General features: G+C 37.2%; 2 protein-coding genes across 4 annotated transcripts in view; both read right to left on the minus strand.

Moving 5' to 3' along the window:
- Positions 1-1,682: 1,682 nt before the first annotated feature.
- Positions 1,683-19,299, minus strand: LOC137045026 (S100P-binding protein-like). Of its 2 annotated transcripts, XM_067421457.1 has the most exons (5): positions 19,177-19,299; positions 18,039-18,838; positions 17,526-17,673; positions 12,966-13,065; positions 2,193-2,459 (listed from the first exon to the last, which is right to left on the minus strand). In XM_067421457.1, the coding sequence occupies exons 2-5, from the start codon at positions 18,765-18,767 to the stop codon at positions 2,333-2,335; spliced, it is 1,104 nt and encodes a 367-aa protein (XP_067277558.1). In that variant the 5' UTR covers positions 18,768-18,838; positions 19,177-19,299; the 3' UTR covers positions 2,193-2,332. The 2 variants fall into 2 exon arrangements, with proteins under 2 accessions (XP_067277557.1, XP_067277558.1); XM_067421456.1 differs by lacking the exon at positions 12,966-13,065 and having other exon boundaries at positions 1,683-2,459.
- A 1,020-nt stretch (positions 19,300-20,319) lies between these two features.
- Positions 20,320-27,015, minus strand: part of ldlrap1b (low density lipoprotein receptor adaptor protein 1b) — a 63,973-nt gene continuing 57,277 nt past the window's right edge. Inside the window, exons 9-10 of one of the 2 annotated variants that reach the window (XM_067421478.1) lie at positions 26,259-26,290; positions 20,320-21,639 (exon numbers count right to left, since the gene is read on the minus strand). In XM_067421478.1, coding sequence (XP_067277579.1) covers positions 21,593-21,639; positions 26,259-26,290 — 79 coding nt within the window. In that variant the 3' untranslated portion in view covers positions 20,320-21,592. The remainder of the gene's footprint in view (positions 21,640-26,258; positions 26,291-27,015) is intronic. The other variant, XM_067421476.1, reaches the window with a different exon arrangement.

Here is a 27,015-nt window from a genome sequence, read left to right on the forward strand (position 1 = left end):
ATCTCATTGACAAACGGATGCTTTGCTGTGTTTATAAAGGTGAATTTAATGTAAAAGTTGTTCTAAGGTAAATCGATCTACATTCAGTTAATCATTCAAAATGGTAATCGGGAGTCATTCATTTGTTTGTGAATTAACGTTATATGGGTCATGTGGTAACGTTAGTTTTTTTGACTACTCTTGCCAATATTTTTGCTGCAAATTGTCTTTCTATCTCATTATTTATATATTTCATATATTTTACTGTGGTGCAGGTGATTCAGCATAGAAAAAGGCCAGTTACCTAGTGCAGGAAACGATCAATAATGTCAAATTGTTAATAGGCTGTGATTTGTTTTTTGTTTTTAACTGTTAAAAGTTTTGTAAGCATTGTTTTTAAAATGGCCCTACCTGAATGATAGTTGTTCTGAAATGAATCAAACCCATTTCTAAAATCCCCAGACAAGGTTGTACGAAAACAACAGAGACCATTTTAAAGCCCGCGGTTTTTTTTTGTTTTGTTTTAGCCAGAAAACTAGTTTATCACTAATGTTGTCTCATTTCTTTCACGCGTTGTCGGGTAGCCCCTGCTGGTAGACCCCATGGTTACACCATTAAAGTCGGCATGAAACGGAAGTTGAGATCGTCTTTTTCTCCTTATGGTGATGTATAGTAACTGGCAAAAGAACTGCCCATCAAAACATATCACAAATATTTTATTATATTAGAGTGTATACAACTATTTGAAAATCTGGAATCTAAGGGTGTAAAAAAAAAGTCCTTAGCAATGCATATTACTAATATTTTTATATATACATTTACAGTAGGAAATTTACAAAATATCTTCATGGAATATGATCTTTACTTTAACATCCTAATGTTTATTGGCATGAAAGAAAAATAGATAATTTTGACCCATACAATGTATTGTTGGATACTGCCACATATATAACCATGCGACTTATGACTGGTTTTGTGGTCGAGGGTCACATATATACTCTATATACACCCGATGGACTTTTCCCCCAATGAATGCTGTAGTTATGGCATCCATATACCACTTGTTTATAAAAGCAGACTAAAAAAACAAAAACAAATGGGAGCAACTGAAGTGATATATTTGACATTCTCAAATTATTGTTTCTTCTTTTAATAGTCATTTTTATCTATGACCTTTACAGGAAACTGAATGTAAACTAAAATTTGTATTGCATTATGATTGTTTAGCTGATGATAATGAAATTGTGTGACTATATGAACTTTTAAAAATAAAATGAACGTTCAGAAATGTCTGACATCAAATCAGTCATCGCTGGTTACGAGGCAACTAAGAACAAAAATGGACACATCTTGTTAAATTTAAACACTCAAAAGTCATTGTTTAATGACTGTCAGAAGCAATGATATATATTTATATTTTACCTTTACCACAGTCTACCGGAGAGAATTGAAATGTCATTCATTTATATTTAGTAACTCAAAATATTAATTGTACTTTAACCAAAAGTTTAAAATGATGGACACTAAGACGTGTGCATATACACCAGAGCTCAGTTTGCAAAGGCTTTTGAATCTTAGTGCTTTTAGCATGATAAGGACATGCTGTAAAATGTTGAATGTGTTCTGAGTTTCATGTTTGTAATGGATAGGACCATCGGAGACAAACAAAGAGTATTTGTTTTATTTTTTAATATATATATAAAGGTTATAAAACTGTTTTAAGCAAGCAATGTAACAAATTAACAAACCAATCAAAAGATCACATTCTGTTGAACATCATTGTTTCTCTAAGTAAGGACATTTCTCTGCTTACAAAATATAAAATCTTTTATCTGCGTCTCCTATATGCATTTAATGCTAAAAAACAGAATTGCAATTCTTTACAAAAAAGCTAAAGAAATGTTTTTACTCGACAAAGCAAAATGAATTATGTACAACCATATAAGGAAGAAAAAAAAAAAACATTCAGTTTAAGTTTAAGACAAAATTGTCTAGCTATTGAAACAAACTATATCAGCTGTAAATACCAGGAGGATATAAGCGCTGGTTGGGGTAAAGGACTACACTCAACTGAGAAAACAGATCATGCATATTAACACACACACACACACACACATATATAATTATATATAAAGATAATTAGCCCAACCCCAGATGAAACGTGCAGTACAAACGCACACCACACACTGTGAAATCACAAATAAACACACAAAAGCAGATCCGACTTCTCAGTGAGCAACTAACCAGCAGCATGAACCAATGATCCTCACCTTTACAACACTGACAAAGAGCAAAGATATGAAATGACAACAAATATATATAACAATAAAAACAAACAAATAAAATAAATAAATCAGAGTACTGGGCTTCTGTGGAAAATGTCCGGCACATTAACAAAGCGTCGATAGGCAAGAAGGTTTCTTTTCTGCCACTCATCAAGGGAGACTGATGGACCTTTGATACGTGACTTGCGGAAATTCCTACAAACAAACGGGGAAGAAAAAAAGCACAACACAATGACTGAAGGAAGACTGTATAGTGTAAAAATGATATATTTTCCCATTGCTTTAACTCATCAAAATAATGTAATATTTTTTTCAACAAAGTTTGTTCAATGTAATGTAATTTAAGTTGAATGAATTAAGTATCCAAGTTGATTGTACTTAATTTAAGGTAGAGCTGGACAACATTATATATATATATATATATATATATATATATATATATATATATATATATATATATATATATATATATATATATATATATATATATATATATATATATATATATATATATATATTAGGGCCGGGACTCGATTAAAAAAATTAATCTAATTAATTAGAGGCTTTGTAATTAATTAATCGAAATTAATCGCATTTTAATCGCATATAAATATTTGACCTGAGAACAATGAGAAGTAATTTTTCACATGTATTTTTAGTATACCATTGAATAATGACTGAATACATAAGCTTAATCAACAAAATATAGTTTATTTATTTGACCTGAGAACAATGAGAAGTAATTTTTCACATGTATTTTTAGTATACCATTGAATAATGACTGAATACATAAGCTTAATCAACAAAATATAGTTTATTTATTTCAGTCCAGCACACCAGCGCAATGTTTACCATTAAGTTTAGCAAAAGCATACTTGTGATATTTGAGGCTCGATGTGATGCGGTGATACGCAAATTCCTTGTTGTATAGCTTGCACACAACCCTGCTCTTGACGACGCTTCCATCCTTTCGTTCTTTCGTTTTTTAAAACAAAATTTCCCATCCACGGGGCCAAGCAAAGCGGTCTCATCAGCTTCTTCGTTCATGTTCGCTCATGCCCTGCGTCTCAATCAGCTCCCTACTTCCCTAGTCAGGGCACTGATCAGGACATAAGTCAATGGGCTGACTCCCTGATCAGTGCCCTGACTACTGAACTAGGGAGCTGATTGAGACGCACCCATGTTGTTGTCGTGACTCCGGAGCGCTAGTTGGTGTTCCAGTATAATCGGTCCGTCGAAACTGATTTATTGAAAAACGTTCCGCGGTGCAAAAATAAATGCGGTTAAATTTTTTTTTTTTTTTTTGCGTAATTAATTAACGCGTTAAAGTCACGTAATTAATTAATCTTAATTAACGCGTTAAAGTCCCGGCCCTAATATATATATATATATATATATATATATATATATATATATATATATATATATATATATATATATATATATATATATATATATATATCAATATAATTTTTTTTCAATAACGTGATATGATTTTTAAACACATTTCCGATATTTCTCTATACATTACAGCATTTCTCACTGACTGACGTTCAGAGTGTGATGACCATAGACCGTAAAAAAATATGGACGACTCGACATCATCCGTTTCCGCTTGGCAGATTTGAAGCTTTCAGGCGGCTTGCACGGCGCTGACATCTTGGGACCGAGTCTGCGCAGTAGCGATTTCGGGACCGGAGTTGCGCAGTAGAGCGCAGGAAGTAGAGCAAGAAGTACAGCCGCGATATCAAAAGCTCGCCCACATTCTCGCAGATGCAGAACAATTAATTATGTTGGTGTGAAATAAACAGTTATGGAAATGTAGAAATTAAAGCTAAAGCTCCAATCTGCTCCCAAAAATTTCGGAAAAAGTCCGTTAGTGCCTCAGTGACAACTTCACTCAGAGAAGACGTCAGTCTCAGCTGTCAATCATGACGTCACACCCCCCGTTTTTATAGCATCAAATAACTAACTAAAACTAAACTTATTTTAAAAACTAACACTTGAAATGAAATCATCGTGATGATTAGGGCTGTGTTGAAAAAAATCGATTCACCAATTCTGAATCGTATTTCATTTTAATTTCTAAAGATCGAGCCGTAACTCAGAGGATCGATTTAATAATAGGCCTACATTGAATTTTAATTTGCCGCGTCATTGAATTCATGCATGCGCCCAAGGTGGAAGGACATTAACACAACGAACATGGCAGCTTTGAAAACTCCAGAAACGCTGCGGACAGAGAATACTGGTTGGCGTTTTCAACGGATTTTTAGAACGCCTGGAGCGCACAGAGGCGCTGAGCGAGTATTTCACGCTCACGCGCTGAGCGCTCAGCGTTTTTTTACTAGTCGCCGAGAGTTGAAGCATGGTTAACTTTGAGTAAAACGCAGCGCTCATTACTGTCACTCTTCACCCAGCCGTCCAATCACAGTGGAGGAGGGGCGGGATAAATACAACACAGACCAACTTCCACATTCTGCGTGTCGTCATCAGATGACAACAAGCAATAATGACGAAACAAAATGATTTAAAACAAATGCCAGAGCAAATACTTTACATTGTATCTGTAATTTTATATAGAATCAATACAGGAACAAACTACCTGTGAAATTAGAAAGACCTCCGCGGATTTTCCGTATCATAACAACAAGCAAGCCTCAACTGAGGGAAAAAAACGCTGCCTGCCAAAACGCTCTCAAGCGCTCACAGCGAGGAGTTTTCAGCTGAGCGCCTAGCGTTTTCAGCTGGCTAAAAACGCTTTGGTGGACACATGGCCTAACGTTATACCACCGTCACCGTGCTGAAGAACACAGCCGTTCTCACTGCAGCGCGCTCTTACTGCCAAGGAAGTTGTAATGGCTGCGTTGTCATGACGGCGCGCGACAGCACAGCTCCACAGTGCGCATTCGCTGACTAGAGCAGCCTGGAAGGGTGATTGTTCTTTACAACCATCAATACTCGATTAATTTGCAGTTGAATGTCTATAATAATAGTATCAATATGTTGCATATCTACAGTCCTGTAATTCAGGTAACAGCTGGAAAAAAATGCTTTCTTCAAAAACACTTATCTAAATCTCGAAGATCGGATCAGATCGGATCGAATTGAATTAAATAATGATAATCGATTCAAGATCTTGAGAATCGGAATCGAATCGATTCTTGAAATTTGAATCGAAACCCAGCCCTAGTGATGATAACAGCCTTCAGTGACAAACTAACTTTGGGGAAAAAATATTTGAAGTGTAATTTTATTATTTAGTTTGCCTCGCGTCCATTAGAAAACACAAGAGGGGCGGCTATACTGGGACCGGTCACCGGGGGGCAATCGAGGCGCGAAAGCTTCAGTAAATGAGAGGGAGACTGCAGGCTTGGTGATGACACACAGCCAGTGCCCTAGCAGTTGAAGAATAAGATCCAACACAGCAAGTTTTAGCTACAAAATGAGTACCATTGACTAGAGTCCTGCAACGGGTCGGGTACCCGCATAAAAGCGGCTAAAACGGGTGGATTGTGACATTTATAAAATTCACGGGCAGGGATTCAGGCGGATAATTAACTCTGTACGGGTGGGTAGTAGTGCGGATTAAAAATATGTGCAATATTTCTGTGGCAAGGTGGACGAGCAAGACCGGGCCGTGATGGCCAATGAGCGTCACCTGCCCATTAGCCTACAAATACACGCAACAACGATACCGCCATTTGACCCATCACTTCACGACCACTGCGACCTCACGTAGCCCAGATGGAGAAAGGGTTGCAGGAGCAGCAATGGATGAAGTAAAAGTAAAGTTGGTGAGTGGAGTATATGAAATTGTTGACAACGAGTCTTTAAAGGCACAGCCTGTTTCATTAGCCCATCTATGACGCTGTTGTGATGTTGAGAGAGGTGCAAGATAAAAAAAATAAAGCATTTTAATTGCAATGATTTTAGCGCGTGATTTATCACGGCCAGGGGTCGAGTAACCGTTAACGGGACAAATATTACCGGGTCTGGGCGGGTGCGGATTTAATTTTGATATTTTCATGGGTCAGGGGTCGGATCTGGTGCTAAACCTTATGAGTACGGGCTGGGGCGGGTCTCAAAAAATGGACCCTTGCAGGACTCTGCCATTGACAGCAACACAAACGTGACTGAACAAGCTTCCACAAGAGAGGAGAAAGGAGAAGAAATGGTTGATAAGAGGAAAGTTAATTCAGTGGCGTGGAAGTGATTTGGTTATCCAAGATCTGATAAACTTCAGGTTTCAGTGTGTTGCGAAATGTGCCGCAGAGTGGTGCAACTAGCAGCAGGAACACATCAAATCTGTTCCATCCAATTTGGTTTTCAATAAATCTGAGCACTTTTCATATTCTTTTGCTTTAATCTAAATTAAGAATAATACAATCAGCCTAAGTTATAATTTAAAGTAAGAGATATTTATATTAAAAGGAGTGGTTCTGTGTTTTTTTTCTAGGATTGGTTGTGTTTATGGGGCGCAGTATAACATGTCCTAATAGTTTTTTTATTTTTATTGGCTGAAGTGCCAAGCACAGGTTGCCGGAAACGCCACACCCCTTCCCATTACGGGCAGAAGTCACATCTGCTGGATGAGCAAGGGTTTGTGATGTCACCAACCCAGGAAGAAGCTCGTTGTAGTCCAAACCGGCCGTTTTTGTAGGCAATAAACTGCCATAACTTTAAAAGACAATATCTCCGTTTGCATTGAACTTTCAGCGCTGTAACTTTGCAGATACTGTTCATGCTCAAGCAGCAACATTACACACTAACTAAAGATAAAAAAGTGAAATCGCATGCAACCACCCCTTTAATAAAGTGAGTGAGAGTCTTATGTTTATTTGACAGTGATTTCACATTTCTTGCTTGTATGAGGACTAAATACAAATAAAAAGTGAACATGAATTTGTACCGTTTTTATTTCTAAAATATTATATAGTTTTATAGGAGGAGGTTTCATAGACTTGGCAAGTTCATTTTTCAGATCGGGTCGGGGGTGGCTTGGACCGAGGGAGATGGACATGATAATAGCGTGTAATGTTCTCTCTTAAACCACTGCCTGCTGCTCCTGATTTCTTTTAGAGGGAAAAGCTGCTGGTCCTCACTCTCATTGTGTCATCAGCTTCACTGATTAATATAATGGAACTTTCTGAGACCGGGTTCAATCAATGAGAGACAGCTTTTAGTGATTATAAAGTGAGCGCTCTTTGCACGCTGTCTAGGTGACATAAAAAAATAGGCCTATATTATTTAGAAATTGAATAACCTTTTGTTTTCCATCCTAGACCAGCAGCTACATACATGCTTCAATACATAGGCCTATCTGCATATATTCACTCTTGACATTGTGATGACTGACAGTGATAAATATTTATATATCAAAATCAGGCTCATATAAATGTCAGGAAAACACGATATCTGGCTGCATGTCAATATCCATGGACCACTGGATTTTTGTCAAGTTGTAAGGAAAACTACATTGAGTCCTTTAGTTTAAACTGATAATCGTTTGCTTTACTCGCGGTTTCCCCTATTAACTCCAGTCACGCAGCAGCTCTTCTGCCACTGGCTGAGGGAGCGCGTTTCGGCAGGAAAGTGACATTACTGCATACCGCCTTTATGCGGCTTTGTTTTCTTTTTGTGAGATGATATTTGGTCTTGAACAGACAGAAATTCTGATTACAATGTTCCCACACAATTCCATAATCCCTTGATTGTTTTAACTATTAACTTTTTTAATAAACATTTTATTTGTTCTGAGCTGTTTCCACATATGGCTCACTGCCAAATGAAAATATGTTGAAGACTAGCAGACAACTACTCAGTTTATTACTGACATGTTTTCCACACAAAAGCGATGTATTAATATTCTGTGGTGAGGCATGTCTGAGTCACGTTACTCACAACTTTTAAAACCATTTAATAGAGTTTTTGCCAAATGAATTTTTTTTAAACTGAACAATTGGTATGTTGTTAAACAACAGTGCAATCCGCTGAGAACACTATTTCTATCCCTCACAGCTACATTTTCATTCTTGTCAAAAATTTAATATTTTGCTACTCTGACTAAGGTCTATTGCAGGGCCGTGAAAAAAGGGGCACTATAAGGGGGTTGAGTATCATTTTAATATAGAGAATGAATAACAAACCTTTTACAATACTGTAAATACAACTGTTAGGCTTTAATGCGAATTCAATGTATGTTGTTGTAATTATGCTTCCAAAAAGTTGATTCTGCACTAATTTGATTTCTTTTATTTTCTACTGGAGATTTAAGTAGCAAATGAGAATCATTAAAATTATTGAATATATTTTGAGACAAAGATATTTATGATTTTTGTAAATCATACGTAACAGCAGTATGTTTCAATAACAGAATGTATAAGAATGGTTTGGGGTAAAAGGCATATTTAACAAGATAATAAACAGCTGACTGACTTACATTTGTTGACATGACATGGTTATGATTCAAATGGTAAATATCGTATATTAAGTTGGGTATTTTGCGTATATTAAGTTGGGATAAAAATATGATAATAATCATAGGCTATCATATAATGCAAATTAATTTAGTTGTTACTACTGTAAAACTTTATTAAATTATTACGGGATCTCATCCATTCAGTGTTTTCAGATCATTTACTTAAAAATAGTTTCTGTATTTGAAGAATATTTTTTATTAACATTTTATTATTTTACTGAACTATTTCATTCATCAAATCAAACAGAAAATTATGCAAACTTTGCTAAAGAGATTTTTTTGTACAAGTATGACCTTAGACATGTTTAAAAGCACATTTATCTTAGGGTGTGCATTTAGCCCCATTGTAGCTAATACAACTCATTAATATTTATATTCTTTATTACCTTTAAAAAAAATTGTGTATACAATTAATAGGGTCTTTTTAAAATATCATAAATATGACGCATGCTATAGATACTAGTATTAACTCTTAAAATTGATTATAATTGGAAAGATATATTTTAGAGAAATAAACTTGACAAAGTTGTGACAAACTTTCAGATAAATATTCAGTAAACAGTGTATGACGATATACACGCTGGCATGTTGGAGCTTTGAAATCATGTTTACAATGTTGAAACAAACAAACTACCAAACTACTAATTCCGCAGATCAACAACTGTCTGTAATGTGGATTGTAGTTTGTAATATACCTGGTAATGAGACGACTGCCGTCCCAACAGAGAGAGGACACAGCCACAGACTTTGAATGATGCTGCCGAGAGAGCGAGAAAACACGGAACGGGTTCGCAGAATTAGTGGATTTTTAGAGGAACAGGACGCTTTAGTGGGAATCCTCTGGGGGTGAGGGAGGGAAGGGGGCAAGAGGGCAAGAGGGGCATATTAGCCGATGAGGGCAGAGGGGCAGTGGCTCGAGCCACCGGGCCACCCCCCTGTGCACGGCCCTGGTCTATTGATTTCTATTCAAATAGATTATCCTCTGGTCTTCATGACAGGATCATGCTGTTGCATTTTTTAGCAGAGATCGAAGTCTCCCTCTAGAGGAGGAACTGCGTTAATAGTCAAAAAAAAATGAACTGAGGTTGGTGACTTTACATGTATATCAGATGGTCTCTTTCTTTCTAAGTGGGCACTTCAGTATATAAGACTACATAAGAAACGTTAATAAAAATAAGCTGGCAACAAACTAAGACTAAATCAAGAAGCTAAAAATACAATACTTATTATTCAAACTAAGTCCCATTAAAGTCAAGTTTACACATTCTTTCATGTGACTTCTATATTTGTTAATACAGAACGTAATTTTATATTCAGTCATACCCACTTGTATAATTTACCCATTCATAAATCATCTAGACAGAATGACAATGGGGTGTAAAATATGCTTTAAACCCTATGAAAACAAACGGTATTTTTTTGGCTTTTAATATAAATTTGTAAGCCTTCCTGTTATCTATAAGCTAGTGTGCGCCAAAACAATGACAAATTCACATTTAGAAGATATAAGCATTCAAAACATAAAATCTCACTTCTGCCAATATAGATCAATGATTTTGATGACATCACTCTGCACTCATCAGATTTTCTGTCCAATCAAATGCTCTCTAGAATCCAACCCGTCCCGTCCCGCCCTTTAATTAATATGCTTCAAGTTTTTAATACTCTAATCAACATGGGTATGGACAAATATGCATGCTTTATGCAAATGTACGTTTATTATTAGTGAAACCATACTCAGAGCATGAAGACTAGACATGTATTAAAGGTCACAGATGTTTTTCAAAGAACTAGTTCATGTCTCTTAGGCCTAAGCTTAAAATTTCAGAATAAGCAGTGATTGCTCTCATTTTAAGAATATAAATAAAGGGAGTTTTTACACTGGGAGTTTAGTTCAGAACAAGGCACAGTTCGTATGAAAAATTGGTAATGTGAATGCTGTCATGCAGACCTGAGAGCGCACCAGCACCACACCATCCTGGAGGAGGTCCATATTCCACGAGTACGAATATAGTGCGGCCCCTTTAAGAGATGGGCGCTCTCTATTGAACTGCCGGTATTTTTTGTGTGTGTGCCGAACTTCTAACCTGTGTATTCGTTTAAGCCGATTGTAGACTAATCAGGGTATATACAGCAATCCTTAAGTTAAATTTACTACTTTTTAATACCTTTTTTACTACCTTCAGAACATTTTTTAAAACCATCACGACACTGAATTGCAAGTGTTAATCAGCGACCTTTCTATTATTTACACAGATTTTGACATATATAACATACAAAAAAGAATAGATTTAGAATCGACACCAGGAGGAAATCTGTTAAGTTATCATTCAGACACAGTAAAATAGATATCAACATTCACAAATGTTGGTTGAGGAGAAGCATTACTGCATACACATTTGATTTCAATTAATAATTGGTAATTCAGCAATTAAATTATTTAGTGTTTTTTTCCCAACAACAAAACCTGAGCCAAATATTACATTTCTATAACTGTGATAAATTGTTGAATTAAACAAAATACTAAAAACTAGTCAATCGATTAAAAACTTTAACTAGATTAATCACACATTTTTTCTGTGATTAATCGCAATAAAAAAAGTTTTTGTACGTTTTTAATATAATAATTTCACAGTTAATCAAATTAATGTAGAAACAACATAAAGACAGTATATTTTAAATACTTGTTTAAATGGCATCTTTTTATGAATGAAGGCCAGTATTACTGATATCAATACAGTTACTGATTTTTTTTTTTACATTCATTATTAGGCTTCAAAAATATAACAGTTTTTAATTTAAGTAAACCTAAAAAAAATGCTAACATAAATCCAGAATAAATGTCATGTTTATTCCTGCCCTTCCTGTCTTAACAGTAAGGAAATATACAGAAATTTAATACAGTTATCAAAGTTATATGTAATCTGCACTGCATAAACTATAAATTAAATAGTTAATCCTTATTAAAGCTACAAAAGTTATTTAGTCAAGCGCAGCGAGTCATTTTCTCTGTTCCCTTTGTTCTTTAACTTTACTGATAGGAAGCTTTATTGGCTGCGGTCCCTTTAAGAGCAGACAGACACGCGGATCTCACTTTTTATACAGTCTATGTCTATGTATCGCGCCTCATTCTCTCACAACTCTTTGTTCATTTTAGACTTTATATAAATCATTTAAGATTGCTCTTATGAGGATAGTCGTTGAAGATATGCCTTGAAGCAAGTCTAAAATAAAACGTAAGCCAGCCACTTCTGTTGAGCGCGCTGTGTTCTGAGATGATGCCGAACGACCACTGAATATGACGTCAGCATCAAACATACGTTAAGACGGAGACGAAAGATCTTTGATTATGTGCCCAGATATGCTGAAGCCCATATTTAAACGAACTAACGCGAACGCAGATAGAATTTCAATATAATAGGACACCTGATAGTCTGAAAAAATAATACCTAATTTGGAAAGAAATAATACCTCTGAGGACAAATTTAACACTTTTAATGGCCTTAAATTTGACAATTTTGATTTATCACTTTTTAATACTTTTTAAAACCCCGCGGACACCCTGCTAATGTATTTACCGGTAGTTCAATAAAACACGTACTGTAAGTGGTGATGGTGTTAATGATTTACCTCGGATATGAGCGAGTCAGTGTATTCACGCATCACACTCGGACTTGGATTGTAGAGAATGTGGACAGTGAAAAAACACACTTTTCTATTCGACCTGGAGTCTAATAAAAATTAAGCAGAAAATATGATAGCTTATGTAGGCTATACATGCACTTGTTTCAGAGTAATGTTATTGTTAACCCTTTTCTTTCCCTATTAATATTTGCTGCTGCATCCTTTACGTCTATGGCTGATGTAAATTTCCCCAACTACGGGCCATGGATCAAACAGAAACTGGTGCTAGCCAGTTAATCGCGTGTTAATAAAATTAGTGGAATTAAAAACTTTTTTTTTATATTAAATGAAGAAATGAAATAAAAGCCACAATAAATACAGAAAATAATAAAGCAAAGAGGATTTTTTTTAGGACTAAATGTAATTAATTCATTGTATTTATTTTATCAAGTCATATTCCTTTTCCTTTTATATATTTATTTTAAATTACTGCAGGTTTGGGCCGCAATAAAAAACAGGCTGCATTTTCTATTTTCAAAACATAACTTTTTGATTTTGTGGTGAAACATGTTCCTGACAGGTTTTGTGGCATTTACTTGCGTGTGAGATCTGAAGGGTGCTGCCAGTGTGGGTCGTTCCTTCGAGTTTTCTGATTAGCAATGGAGTTCATCAACGAATGGAGCTCAGTGATCGCACCTGCCAACACAGACGTCACAACACTAATCAACAGTGTACTTCATATCACACATGTTTCTGCAAAGGAAATTATGCTGCTGTAATATCAAAACACTCAACTTAGTTTTATATAAAGAAAAACAAAGTGATCATTGGTAGTCTGACTTCTCAAAGTGTGAACACTGTGACTATCAAAACATGATCCGTTTGTCAGGCCGACACAGCAACATGGACTCAATTAGAGATCAGGGAGGGACCATCTGTTTCACCAACCAAAGGCAGACAGTGGGAGTGCTTTGGAAATCTGTTTGAAAACATAAGCTGTGTCCCAATTCAGATGCTGCATCCTTCAAAATGACAATTTTCATTTTTGGATGAACTAACCCTTTAAGATTCCAAAAACTATTTTAATCTTTATTTAAAATCTTAGATCTTTAAATTTGTAAAGTTTGAGTTAGAATAGTAGAGTGAAGTGACAGGCACAGAGTGAAGTGAAGACATTGTTAAAATAGTCCATGTGACTACAGTGGTTTGTTTTGGATATTGATATTGCCATTTACCCGTTTCAAATAAATTTGATTTTGCTTGCTTTTAAGGTAATGCCATATATGCTTAAATATAAAAATGAGAGGAAAGTACCTAAAATTCTTAGTCAAAAGGCTTGAATATTAAGTTCCTGAATTTAATGTTTTTAGACAAAAAACAAAGGCCAACGAAAGGGCGCATAGGAGTGAAGAGAAGGTGTTAAAACCACAGGTGGAGGTAAAAGTAATGACAGCTACAGTAAAGAAGGGGAGATGCACTAGAAGACAACAGTGTAGGTGATAGCGGAAGGACTTCAAGATGAGAGATGAAATTGAACTCCAGGCCCTGTGTGCTCTAGCACCCTGCAGACAGTTTTGGCTGTTTCCAGCATATGTCAGCAAACACTGGAAGAATTTTGTGACACTGGGACATTTATAGCACTGTATATGGGGAGACTTAGCCTGACAAGCCAGACCCACATCAAGATGTTTGGTCTGGAAACTCACCATTGACAGCTCAATCCGAGGGGTGGGATAAACGGCTGTCTGTCAAACTCCCTCTTCACGCGATAGCATAGCGCTACACCAACTAGAGCAACGAAGGTGAAGCAGAGCTTGTTGACAGATTAAACATTCGCCGTATCCGGTCAGCAAAACTCAGAACACATCTTCCCTTTTTAAAGGTCCCGTTCTTCGCGTGTTTTCGAAGCTTTGATTATGTTTACAGTGTGCAATATAACATGAGTTCATGTTTTGCATGTAAAAAACCCCCCAGTATTTTTCACACAATTGACTTATCTGTACAGCGCTGTTTCCTCTGTCCTAAAAACGGCCTGATGATTTCCTTGTTCTATGAAGTCCCTCCTTCAGAAACACGTAACGAGTTCTGATTGGGCCAGCGCTTCCCGTGTTGTGATTGGACAGCAGCTTAGCGCACTTTGCCCGGAAAGGTCCCGCCTCTTACCATAACTGGGAGATGCAAGCACTGAATGCGCGCTCTTCTCCACGTGGGAGAGCAACAAGGCCACGCCCCCTATTTTGCATGTTCTTGTGGGCGGAGGGTTAGTCAACAAACGGTTCTAGTGACGCCATTCCTGAAGGAAGTGCAGAGGTGTAGTCCAAACCGGCCGTTCGGTGTAGGCTTTGAAAGGGAACTTCTGTTAAATAAAATATCTCGCTTGGTATTGAACTTTGAGCTTTATAATTTTACAGGCATTATTTATGCTCTAACAGCAACATTACACACTAACTAAAGTTTGTAAGATGGAATCGTGAAGAACGGGACCTTTAAGAATGACTTCAGTGCCGTTCTTTGTTCTTTTCTCAGAGAAAAGCTTAACTCCAAGTCTTCCAGAGTCGCGGTCAAAGCTGATTCGAAAGACCGCCGTTCGCCAGTTTCTGTGTTTACTAGAAACACGCAAACGCAACTCGGCCGTCGTCATTATGGCCCCGCCCGCCGACTCTATACATGACGTGATTGGCCCGGCAAGAGTTTGGCGAATACAGCTCAGAAGGGTATTGAGAGTTGCTAGACGACACTCGCGGGCATATTAGATTTGCTGCCGCTAGGGTGCGTCTAGGTTTCTAGGCTAGGGGAGACTTGTATATTTGGAGAGATTTGAGTATGCTGAAATGACATAAAAAAAGCTAATATAGCTCCCTTAAATCTTGCACACAACATGAGACAAAATAATTTTTCCAGTATTTGCTGCCATCTAGTGGAAACGGCCAAATGGTCTGTAGGGTACTAGAGCACACAGGGCCTGAGATATACACTTTCAAAGATGTATTATAACCAAAAAAAATCTAAACACGCCTCTTTTTTTGGGTGTGGGGGGGAAGGGGGGCAGCACTCCAACAGCACTCGTGGATCGATTCGTCGAGACTGTTTTCCAAGATGGCGCCTGTCCGTGAACGCGTAATGCGCTATGTTTATAAAGTATCTTCTTATTAAACTGTTTGTACACTTACAAAGTTCTCAATGCTTCGGTTTGCATGTAGGGACCCTAATTATGCTACTGTGTTAGTGTGAAGCTATTTTGAGCCTTGTCAGTAGTATTAACTAGTGATTTAATTTTACTACCCTGTGCCCCATAGACAAGCGCTATCCACAACTTTCCTGCGAGTCTTAGTGGGCGTCGCCATGACACTCGATACTTCCGGTTGACGGTATCTCAGTTCCGGTGGTTTAGCACACATAACAGTTATGCTGCATTCACACCAGACGCGAGTGACGCGAATAAATAGCGCTATTCGCGTGAACATGGACGCGTGAACATTTTGACTCCATTCGCTTCATTCACCACACAACAGACGCAAATTTGCATCATGGGAGGGGCTTCTGCCAGGCAGCGGCAGTCGTCAGAAGGACGAGCTGAGTTAAGGCTGCTCTCGCTGGGGTTAATGAGCGCTGAGGGCCGCTTAGCGCCTGGGTCTCTCACCTCAGAAACCTACTTGCTTCCATAAACCATGCCACATAAACGGACCCGTTTGACATGTTGTCTAGCACCCTTCGCACTCCATTCAATGCCCAATGAGCTTCAAATAAACTCAAGAATTGTGATGTAGAAGTAATATTTATATTTTAATATTTGTATTTGTTGAAATATTGTCAGTAGACTTTTTTTTAAATTAACATGAAAATAGATGCATGAACTTCAAATAATTTAAGTGCATTGTAATAAAAAATAACATTTCATTGCTGTAAATTTAATTATTGAGTTTATATAATATATTAGTTTAACCTATTTAAAATACTGAAGTACAACTGTATAATTTTTTGCAAGGGGTATGTTTATTGTTTTCAATAATTTACAAATTTATTGTGTAGCAAGACCGCTCTAACAACCTAACGTTAAATAGAGACATGCACTACCGCGGGACCCAGCACAACCGAGTGCGGCGCGGGATCATATTTGATGGTGAATGCGGATGCGGGATATTATTGTGCGCATGTAGCGGGAAAATACAATTATTTTGCGGGACTCCCGTAAAGTGGAAATATATAACAAAATAAATAACTAGAAACAAATAAACCTTTATTTATAATAAAATAAAATCGATTTACAGGCGCATGGACGGAAGGTAACTCTTGCGTGGATCATAGGAACAGCCAAGCCTACACACACAGTGGCAAAATGTGTGCACCGCATAACTCAGGTGAATCGCTTAGTGCTACAGATATTAGTAAGTTCTTGTAAGATAGTCAGATCCATCTGGGACATGTGATCATTTTGCCTGAAGCGTTGTTGTAAAAGTCTACTCCTGAATCCTCATAATACAACCAAGCGTTTAGCTGATAACAGTACAGACTAACGTAAACCGGAAGTTCGTTACTGGCGTGTTCTACGTTGCCATAGCGATTTTGGGAAAGGTCAGAGTTCGGGAAAGTTGTGGATAAGCTAATCTGTTTTTAGAGATAAAACTCTTTACATTCGATTTTCATGAAAACGCATCCCAGAGAACGATCTACTCGGTAACCATCTGTTAATTACACCTAGGTTCATTTCTCACCGGAGTTGTCCTTCAAGACATCAATGTGTCGTCAGGAGTAGCAGGATTTGTGTGCATGTTGTCTAAGCATGTTTTTTTGTTTGTTTGTTTTTCTCTCATAGAATTGTTACCTATTTACCCCATTATAAGACTGGCACACAGCAACAGTTGGAGTTAAAAACCTTAATTTGTGTTCTACTGAAGAAACAAACACACCTACATGTTGGATGCACTGGGGGTAAGCAGATAAACATCACATTTTTGGGTGAACTAACCCTTTTAATGACAGAATTTTAATTTTTAGGTTAACTTAATATTTAACCAAAAATCCATTCACTGACTATGGGATGATGGAAACAGAAATGCTAAATAGTGTCCAGGTTTTGGCCTACAAAAACACATCTTCCCTGCAGCACAAATTGGTCTGGACCAACATAGATATCAGTGTTTGGTAAAGCGTGGTACCGTTTTCTGCTCCTTTCTGCTCTTTCATGTGTCTCTTCACAGAGTCCACATATGTCCTCTTGTTTCTCTCCCACTCCTCTGCACTACACAGCACCACTAGCTGGCAAATGGGCTTCGTGTTGTCCGGAACCACCACTTTAGATTTCACCTGCTCCGTGGGCAAAAAAGCAGTTTAACAATGACACGGAAAACTAGGAGTACACATTGCTGATTGACATGGCAGTTCGTGGCAATTCTTTTATTATTTATACACTCTGAAGACACTTTAGGTAACTCTTTGCATACAACGAGAGTTCATAGAGACTAAGGACGAGCATTTTTGTCAGTATTCCCTTTTGAGTACTTGACTGCAACATTAGCTGTTTTCATCACCCTGTTTATATTGCACATCGCATCAGAAACGAGTGATGGAAACACCAGATTTCGCAAAATAAGCAAAACATTAAATTTGATACAGTAAATAATGACACACCAGTAACAATGCTACAAGTAGATAAAAGATGGAGCTCAAACCTGGACCTGAAGGGGCAGCGTACTCTCGAAGCTCTCGGAGGCGCTTGCTTCATTCCTGCCTCCATCTGCCTCCTCAGGCTCTGCCTGTTGGCTAACCGACACCACCTCTTCCTCTTTCAATGGAACAGCTGATTCTGGGGGCGCACTTTGAGACTTTGATTCATGAAATGAGAGAAAATCGTGTTGCGAGACCTCCCCGTTCCCAGTTCCCTTAAAGCCAACAGAACTGCGAGCATTGAAGTTCAGAAACGCACAGAGTTTTATCTCAGCAGACGAAACCTCTCTGTCCCATTTCAGAACCGGTATCGGGGAGGGAAGACTCTCCCGGTCTCGATCTATATGGTTATGTTTGCATATGGACAGAGGGGTGGACATTACAGGGGTCACAGGTTGGTTGACCTTCGACCGAGGTGGTGTGACGTCCTTTGTAATGATCAGTGGCTGTAGAGGTGTGGATCCCTGCACTCCAGACAAGAAGTCTGAGGAACAATACCCAAGATCTTGGGAGCATGTTCTAGCGAAGCACGGCCTTTTCAGGGGGGTCTCACAGATCTCATCAAGACATGGATCAGTAAGTCGTCTCTTCTGTCCTCTGGCTTCATTATTGGAGATGTGCACTTGTATGTTATACACAGGGCTGCTGCCATTTGACTGCTGATTAGTGCACACTATATGGGAGTAAACTGATAATGGCTTTAAGTGAAAAGGGGAATCTCCACTATTAAACATTGTTATTATTCAAGATTGGAAGAGGAAGAAGTGGTGCCTGGTCAGTTATCAAAGCAGGAAAGTGCATGAACCTAAGAAAGAATAATGTTTGTTATCAATAGAGTAGACGAATGTACATTTTGATTACATGGAGTCATAATTAAAATTCGTCGTTTTGGTGCATATTTAATATTCCATTCTTATGCAAACAAAGAAAAACATCGCCTCAAACAGATGTTCATGATATTGAAACGTATTGGTTTAATTAGATCTGTGCACGAGACGCTTGAAAACAACCGACCATCATTTGAAACACCATAAAAGTAATGAGCGAAATGTGTGCCACGCGAATGGCGCATGAGTTGTAAAAACCGCCAAATGCAACTCGAAAGTCAACTATTAAGTGTGGATTACAACTTTGAAATTTTACCTGTCAAGAGAGAGCTTCTGTTTTTAAATGTTAATTAATTTGCCGTAGAGTTACATCCATCATCAACTTTCACAGCGCGGTTACACCTGATATTTATAACCTCTCAGCCGCACCTCACTCATGATTGGTTGGAAAGCAGAGCATGTGATTTTTTTAGACTTTTTGAATTTGATTCACTTTCAAATACTTTTAAATAGTACATAAATTTACGTACGTTAAAACAGTTAACCTTATAATATAATGTATATATATATAAATATAGTAATCTGAATGTATTAGCCCTGCTGCTGAAACATAGTGGTGAAAACGTGGAACTTATGATTACGGTATGCGCGGGGTCAGTCAGTTCTCCTACCGATTGGCTAAGTATTAACTTTCACACTATTCAAAATAGAATATAAATTGGCGTAAGTGAAGACAATTTACATTACAATATATGTAAAAAAAAAAACAATAATAATAATAAAAAAAAATAGTAATCTGAATATATTATATTATTATATTGGTGAAAACGGGACTCATGAATATTAATTATGTAACGCAAGGGTCGGTCAGTGATTGGCTAAAAGACAATCGTTGGTAATTGGCGTTCATGAATGAGTAAGGTAATGAGTAAATAAATATACGTAAGTGAAGACAATTAACATTACAGTATACATTAAAAATATATAATAATCTGAATTTATTATCCTTACTGGAGAACGTGAACTCATAAATATTAATTATGTAACGCAAGGGTCGGTCAGTGATTGGTTAAGAGACAGACGTTGGTAAATTGGCGCTTTGCTTGACAAATTAACGGCGATTTGTCTTTTTTTTTTTAGTTAAAACGTGTGCTAATGTGCTACTATTTAAAAAATATATATTACATTAGTCGATGAGATTGGGTCTTCATCAAGTACAATCTGTTATGCATTTTAATAAATGGCTCATGAAAACCACGTGACAACCCTCTTTAAGCTAATGACAAATTTTAGTAGGCACTGAACTAAAACCATTCTTTAATAAAAACTATTCTTTGGAGTCTTGGACTCGCACTAATTTCCACTCTATTTTTTTAGGGTCCACATCACAACAGCAATGCGTTAGTCTCAACGCTAGAGGGAGATATGTCAAAATCATTGACTGTAATCAACACAAAGAACTTGTATCACAGTTTTAATTCAAGAACATGAAATGATTAATGCAAACAAAAAACTAACCCTGAGGTGTTATTAATTTCCATTATTAAGTCTAAATACAAAGACAAGCATCAATGTAAACTATAAAAGAACCAACTGCATTTCTTTCAATTAAATCCACAGTGTTGAATATCAGCTCATTTATGATGTTTATCAAAATACTTAAGTTGATGAGAAAATAATATATTGCTTTACTTGTCATGAATAAATTCAGGTATATTTTTGGGCAGAGGAATACATGTAAAGATACAAAATTGGGGTTTCCATGAAAAACACAACATAAAAAGCCAAAGGTTTTGCTTTATTTAGACACAACCATGATGATAATACCATGATTTTCTTTAAAGTCCTTATAATACCATGATGATATTTCCATCTGACACTTCCACAGTACTTTTTTTTGGATGGGTGGTCAAGATAACCTGATGAAAAATTAACAATAGCAGGCATGTAAAAAAAAAAAAAAAAGCATAAGCAGAAATTAAATCATGAGCTTTAGAAATAGACGCAGAGAGGAGTGCAAAAATACATTTTCATAGAAAAAAATAAGATCGTCTCATATAAATACCCTGCCTTTTCTTAGAATGTATGCTGTAACGTTCGTTTAGTAATTTTTCATTAATCTTAAGGGCAGACAACTCACAAATACAAAACGTTCACCACGTCAGAGCTTTAAAAAAAGCAATCCCACTTCACACAAACCTCAAACATGACATTTATCTCTTTAGTATGCATGTAAATCCCAATTTATATTCTGACATTCGACTGCATAGAATTGCAAAGATAGCCTTAGCAATCAAATCCATTAAAACAAATATTATAATAATAATGAATGACCAAATATGATAGGTATTGTCATAAACGTACATTTTATATTCGTACACGTACAATAAAAAATAATAAAAGAAATGTAACTTTTAGGAAGTAACAGAAAATATACATTTACTTCAAATAAATTTTGGGGGGGAGGAAAGGTTTATACTATATTGCTTTGGTCTGTGCTTTTGTTGGAAGTCATCACGTTCAGTTTGCCAAACCGCACGGGACGCGGTATCAGCGACGGCCACCAGAGGGCGCCATTTTGCCGAGCAGCCGCGAGCTCGAGCCCCTTTTGTGAAGTTTCATCAGCTCGTTCCTCTCGCGAGCCGTCGATCAGAATCCGAACGCGTCCTCGGCGTCCGCTTTGTCCCAGTTGCTAGGCGACAAGCACTCTTCAGGGTTCAAATCCTGAGGGTTTACCCCAATGTCCAACACCTGGGGGTTAGTGCGAGACTCAGCGAGTCTTGGGAGAAAAACAAACAGAAAGAAACCCGTGAGAGACTGAACGAGAGAGTGAAAAACACCAGCCAGCAAACATCCGTAGCGGTTCAGACCGTAGAGACCAGGGAAAACATATGCAAAACAGAAGCAACACTTTAAATATGCATGGAAAATGTCTCCCTGATCCGGAGTTGATCGTTATTTAAAGGGTCAGATAAAATAGCTTTTAGCCTATTTGTAGTCTCGCGTGTCATCATAAACAACATTTTATAAACGTTTTTATATAAGATATATAAAATTAGAATCCGAAGGCGTCCTCAGCGTCGCTTTGTTTTAGTTTTTTGAGTAGTAAATGCACATGTGATGGTATTGAGTGCTGGTGATTTTGTTGAGATGATGTTAAAGTGCTAAATGTATTTCGGTTAATAATATTAGGCTACTTATTACTTATACAGTTTTTAATTTGCTTGTTATTATTTTTATTTTTATTTTTTTCTGCTGTCTTGGCCAGGACTCCCTTGAAAAAGATATTTTGAATCTCAATGGGATTATTTCCTGGTAAAATAAAGGATAATAAATAAGATGACATACGCCGATAGCCTACTTCATACACTGCATTCAGTGTTATTGTTGACTAAAACACATTAAATGATTTTCGTTCATTGAAATAAAGCTGAAATCTAAATCATTAAAGCATTCAAAATGAAAATTTCCTGATATTTTTCTCAACCCAGCTCATCCAAGATGTTCATGTCTTTCTTTATTCAGTGGAAAATACATTTTTGATGAAAACATTCCAGGATTTGTCTTCACATAATGGATTTCAACTGCAACCAAAATGTCGAAGGTCCTAATTTAATGCAGTTTCAAAGGGCTTCAGAAGATCTGCACGATCCCTGTTGAGGAATATGGTCTTATCTAGCGAAACCATTGTTTTCTAAAAATATATATTTTAAATACTTTTTAACCTAAATCGCTCATCTTGTGCTGCTCTGCTACGGCCACAGATTGCGTAATCACGTCGAAAAGGTCACGCTGGACATAGGCTGAAGTACCGCCCCCATGTTTACAAAGCGCTCGTGTGAAGACTAATACAACATCCTTTAGCAAAAAAGGTTAAACAACGATGTTGATCGATTTTGAAGTTGGAGATGAAGTTTTTTTTCTGTAAAGGGCATTGATATTAGCCTTTGCACGTTCGCTTGGGGCGATACTTCTGCCTACGTTTTGCGTGACCTTTACAACGTGATTACGCAATCAGTGGCCGTCACAGATCAGAGCAAGATGAGCAATTTAGGTTAAATAGTGTATACATTAAATGTTTTTCTTGAAAATGGCCGATGGTTTGTCTAGATAAGCCTGAAGCCTTTGAAACTGCATTGATTTGGACCGTCAACATTTTGGTTGCCATTGAAATCCATTATGTGGGAAAAAATCCTGGAATGTTTTCCTCAAAAACTTAATTTATTTTCAACTGAAGAAAGAAAGACACAAACATCTTGGATGAGATGGGGGTAAATTATCAGGACATTTTTATTTTAAAGTGAACTAATCCTTTAAAACATCACATCATAAACATAGGCCTAATCCAAAAACTGACTCCAGTGGTTTAACCTCAGGTTTAAAACATAATTTAGTAAGCCTACTGCTTTATTTAAAAATTATTAATCTCCAACGCACAATCATGAGAGCACCACGACACGTGCTGTAGGTTAATATTTTGTAAATAAAGCAGCATTTTTTAATTAATTTTTTCGCAAATAAAAACCTTCATACAACTGAGGTTAAACCCCTGGAGTCACATGAGTACCTTAATAATGTCTTGATGATGTTTTGATGTGAGATTTTCATTTAATGGTTATATTTTTACGACACTTAAGAATTAAAGTACGACAATTAGAAATGTTGTTTTGGCAACTAACATAAATAAAATTACTACAATTTTTCAACTTAGCTATAGCCATACAGTCAAACCAAAGTTTATTCAGACAGCTTCAACACTTTATTACATTATCACGGTTCATTTGCTATAGTTTAGAAAATGGTAATAGACAAGAACTCAAGAGTTAAACTGTCAGAACAAACTCATCTTGATGTCAGATAACTTTTATAGAAAGGTATGTAATGTATTTCAATCAACCAATCAGCTGTTTAATTTAAGTACACATTCGATAATACCAATTTAGGTCGACCAATGACCAATCAATGCTTCATTTAGTTCAGTCTGTGGTGTCAAAGGTCACATTAACAATTTAAGAAAAAGCACTTCAGCAAAACATGGTCAGGTCAAAGCGTCTGAATAATTTTGTTCCCACATTTTTATCATTTTTACTGGTAGTCACTGCATGAAGATATATTGGGAATAATGTGTCACACTTTATTTTGCTGTCCTCACTTACATAAATGAACTATAGTGTCCTGCACCCACTAGTATAACAATCTGCTGTCTGAATAATTTGTGGTTTGACTGTATACATAAAATTAGGATTTAATAATAGCCTAGAAATCTAGACGCACCCTAGCGGCAGCAAATCTAATCTGCCGCGAGTGTCGTCTAGCAACTCTCAATACACTTCTGAGCTGTAAACGCCAAACTCTTGACGGGTCAATCACATCGTGTATAGAGTCGGTGGGCGGGGCTTAACATAATGATGGCCGAGTTGTGTTTGTGTGCTTCTAGTAAACACTAGATTCTTTCGAATCAGCTTTGACCGCGACTCTGGAAGACTTGGAGTTCAGCTTTTCTCTGAGAAAAGAATAAAGAACGGCACTGAAGTCATTCTTAAGAAGGAAAGATGTGTTCAGAGTTTAGCCGACCGGATACGGCGAATGTTTAATCAGTCAGCTAGCTCTGCTTCACCTTCGTTGCTCTGGCTGGTGTAGCGCTATCCTATCGCGTGCAGAGGGAGTTTGAAAGACAACCGTTTATCCCGCCCCTCGGATTGAGCTGTCAATGGTGAGTTTCTAGACCAAACATCTTGATGTGGGTCTGGCTTGTCAGGCTATCACCTCTGACCACTGCTATCTGCTATACCCCTTCTAGCCACAACTCTTCTTCTCCGTTTTTTGTGTATTTCTGGGGCAGAATTACAGCGCCACACACTGGCCTGGCATGCAAACTATATCATTTTTAGTCGGTTTCGGTGATCTCGTGTGGACGCAGATATTTCTTGAAACGAGGAAAAAAAAGATCAGATTGGGAAAGCTCTGGCTTCGTGTGGACGGGGCCTAAGGAATCACTAATGGAATCATTAAGTGGAATCGGAATCACAAACAGAATCGTTCCATCCCATATGATTCCTATTCCTAGACAGAGGTCAAGAATGTTTTATAGGTTGCACAAAATATGTCTAAACCAGCCAGTTTTTTTACTACCCTAAATATAGAAACACAACTCTGTGGATCAATGTCACATCCTTTAGTCAAACCTCCGAGGACCTGCAATGAAAACTGGGCTGTGGAAAATAACAAAAAAAAACAGGAACATCTCTGGAATTATCACTACGGTAACCCTGCCACGCAGCCTCAATGCACTTTAGTCAAGATAGATGCCATGTTTACCATGTTTTTTTTTTTTTTTTTTAAAAAGCTACACTGTGTGATATTTTCGCCCATCTAGCATTGTAAAGGTATATGACCATCCAGTGAATATTAGTTTCTGTTCCTCTCAATTCCGATTTCGTTTTAACTCCTACTACAGTGGCCGATTTAGTCCAAGATTAACATGGCTTCCAGTTCGACCTCGTCCATGAGTGCCATCGAGAGTTAAAACTCAAAAGGCAAAGCTTAAATTTACGGATATGTCCCTCTTCGGCTAATGTACTTTCAAGATGGAGGAGCAACACGGCGACCGCCATCCGAACCCCTCACCCATATGTGTTTTAAATGGCATATTATATACTTACGAGAATACTTTATAACTTGAAAGAAGTGAATATTAATGAGCACATATATTGAAAGAACTAAGTGTTTTTAGCTAAGAATAAACTAAAAAAGTTACACAGTGTAGCTTTAAATGTTTTCAAAAGTCTTGTATGCTGCTCACCAAGGCTGCATTATTTTGATCAGAAATACTGTAAACAGTATTATTGTGAAATATTATTACACTTTAAAATAACAGTTTTCTATTTGAATATATTGTAAAATGTAATTTGATCAAAGCATCATTACTCCAGTCTTCAGTGTCACATGATCCTTCAGAAATCATTCTAATATGATGATTTGCTGCTGAAGAAAAAATGATCAATGTATAAAACATCTGTGCTGCTTCATGTAGGTGATAAATAATAAGAGAAAGCTAATTTATGAGTGAACTACAGCATCTACCCAGACTGAGGTTCATAGAAACAGACTTTGTGACGAGGCAGTGGCGGGAAACAGACATCTGATCACAAGATGAAATAGGAAGATATGAAAATGATGTTTCTACACTCTTGGCAAAGAACCCTGCCATGAAGTCATCAAAATCCACAAAGTAGGTCTCTAAAATGGACAGGGTTTTGAGCCATGAGGAACATGCCTGACACAGAACAGATGGACTACTGTAGTCACTGTCATGGATGATGTGAAAGTGTGGATTATGACGGATGAGGAACTACGACAGGCAGATTTCACTACAGCTGAGGTCAATGACATTTTTACCTGTGTTGGACTCAAAACTATCCAGACTGCGGCTGAGGAGGAATAAACAACATCAGCGTGAGAGAAACAGTGACTGCATGTGATCTGCATGATTAATCAGCATGTCTTGCGGCGCCATTATAGAACTTCCACATTTTGATACTTTGATAAAAAAAAATTAAAGGCCAGCATGAAACAGAAGTTGTGATAGTCTTTTCTTCCCTTTAGTGATGTATAGTCGATTGAAACGGCTTCTAGAACGAGAAAGTATGGCGTGATGGGTTGCCCCACTGTAAACACACCCTCAGAGAAGAGCGGGAGGGGAAGTTACTTATAATAAATACTGCCGTTTTCCAAAAAAAACAAAACAGGAATTGTCCATTTTGATTTCAGGGTTACTTTAAATGTCCTAGACCTCCTGATGGGGTTTATTTGAGCAGAATTTAAAAATTAAATTCTGTAATTAATCACATAAGACTATCGTTCATCTTCTGAACACAAATGACGATATTTTTGATGAAATCTAAGCGCTTTCTGTCCCTCCATTGACAGCTACACAACTACCACTTTGACCCTTCAAAAAGTTCGTAAAACCAAACCATGTGAATTGAGAGGTTCCAGTGGTTCTTGAGGAAGCTCAAACGTGATGCGTAACACGAGAATGAACCTCATTGGTTCTTGAAGAAGCTCAAACGTGATGCGTAACACGAGAATGAACCTCATTGGTTCTTGAGGAAGCTCAAACGTGATGCGTAACACGAGAATGAACCTCATTGGT

Source organism: Pseudorasbora parva, chromosome 17, assembly GCF_024679245.1.
Source record: "Pseudorasbora parva isolate DD20220531a chromosome 17, ASM2467924v1, whole genome shotgun sequence".
Lineage (NCBI taxonomy): Eukaryota > Metazoa > Chordata > Actinopteri > Cypriniformes > Gobionidae > Pseudorasbora > Pseudorasbora parva.

Coding starts and splice junctions, on each gene's coding strand:
- LOC137045026 (XM_067421456.1), bottom strand. CDS start 18,767: ATGTTTAATAGTGGAGATTCCCCTTTTCACTTAAAGCCATTATCAGTT. Junction 17,674..18,038: donor CGCTGCCCCTTCAGGTCCAG/GTTTGAGCTCCA, acceptor CCCACGGAGCAG/GTGAAATCTAAAGTGGTGGT. Junction 2,460..17,525: donor GCAGAAAGGAGCAGAAAACG/GTACCACGCTTT, acceptor GTTTGTTTGTAG/GAATTTCCGCAAGTCACGTA.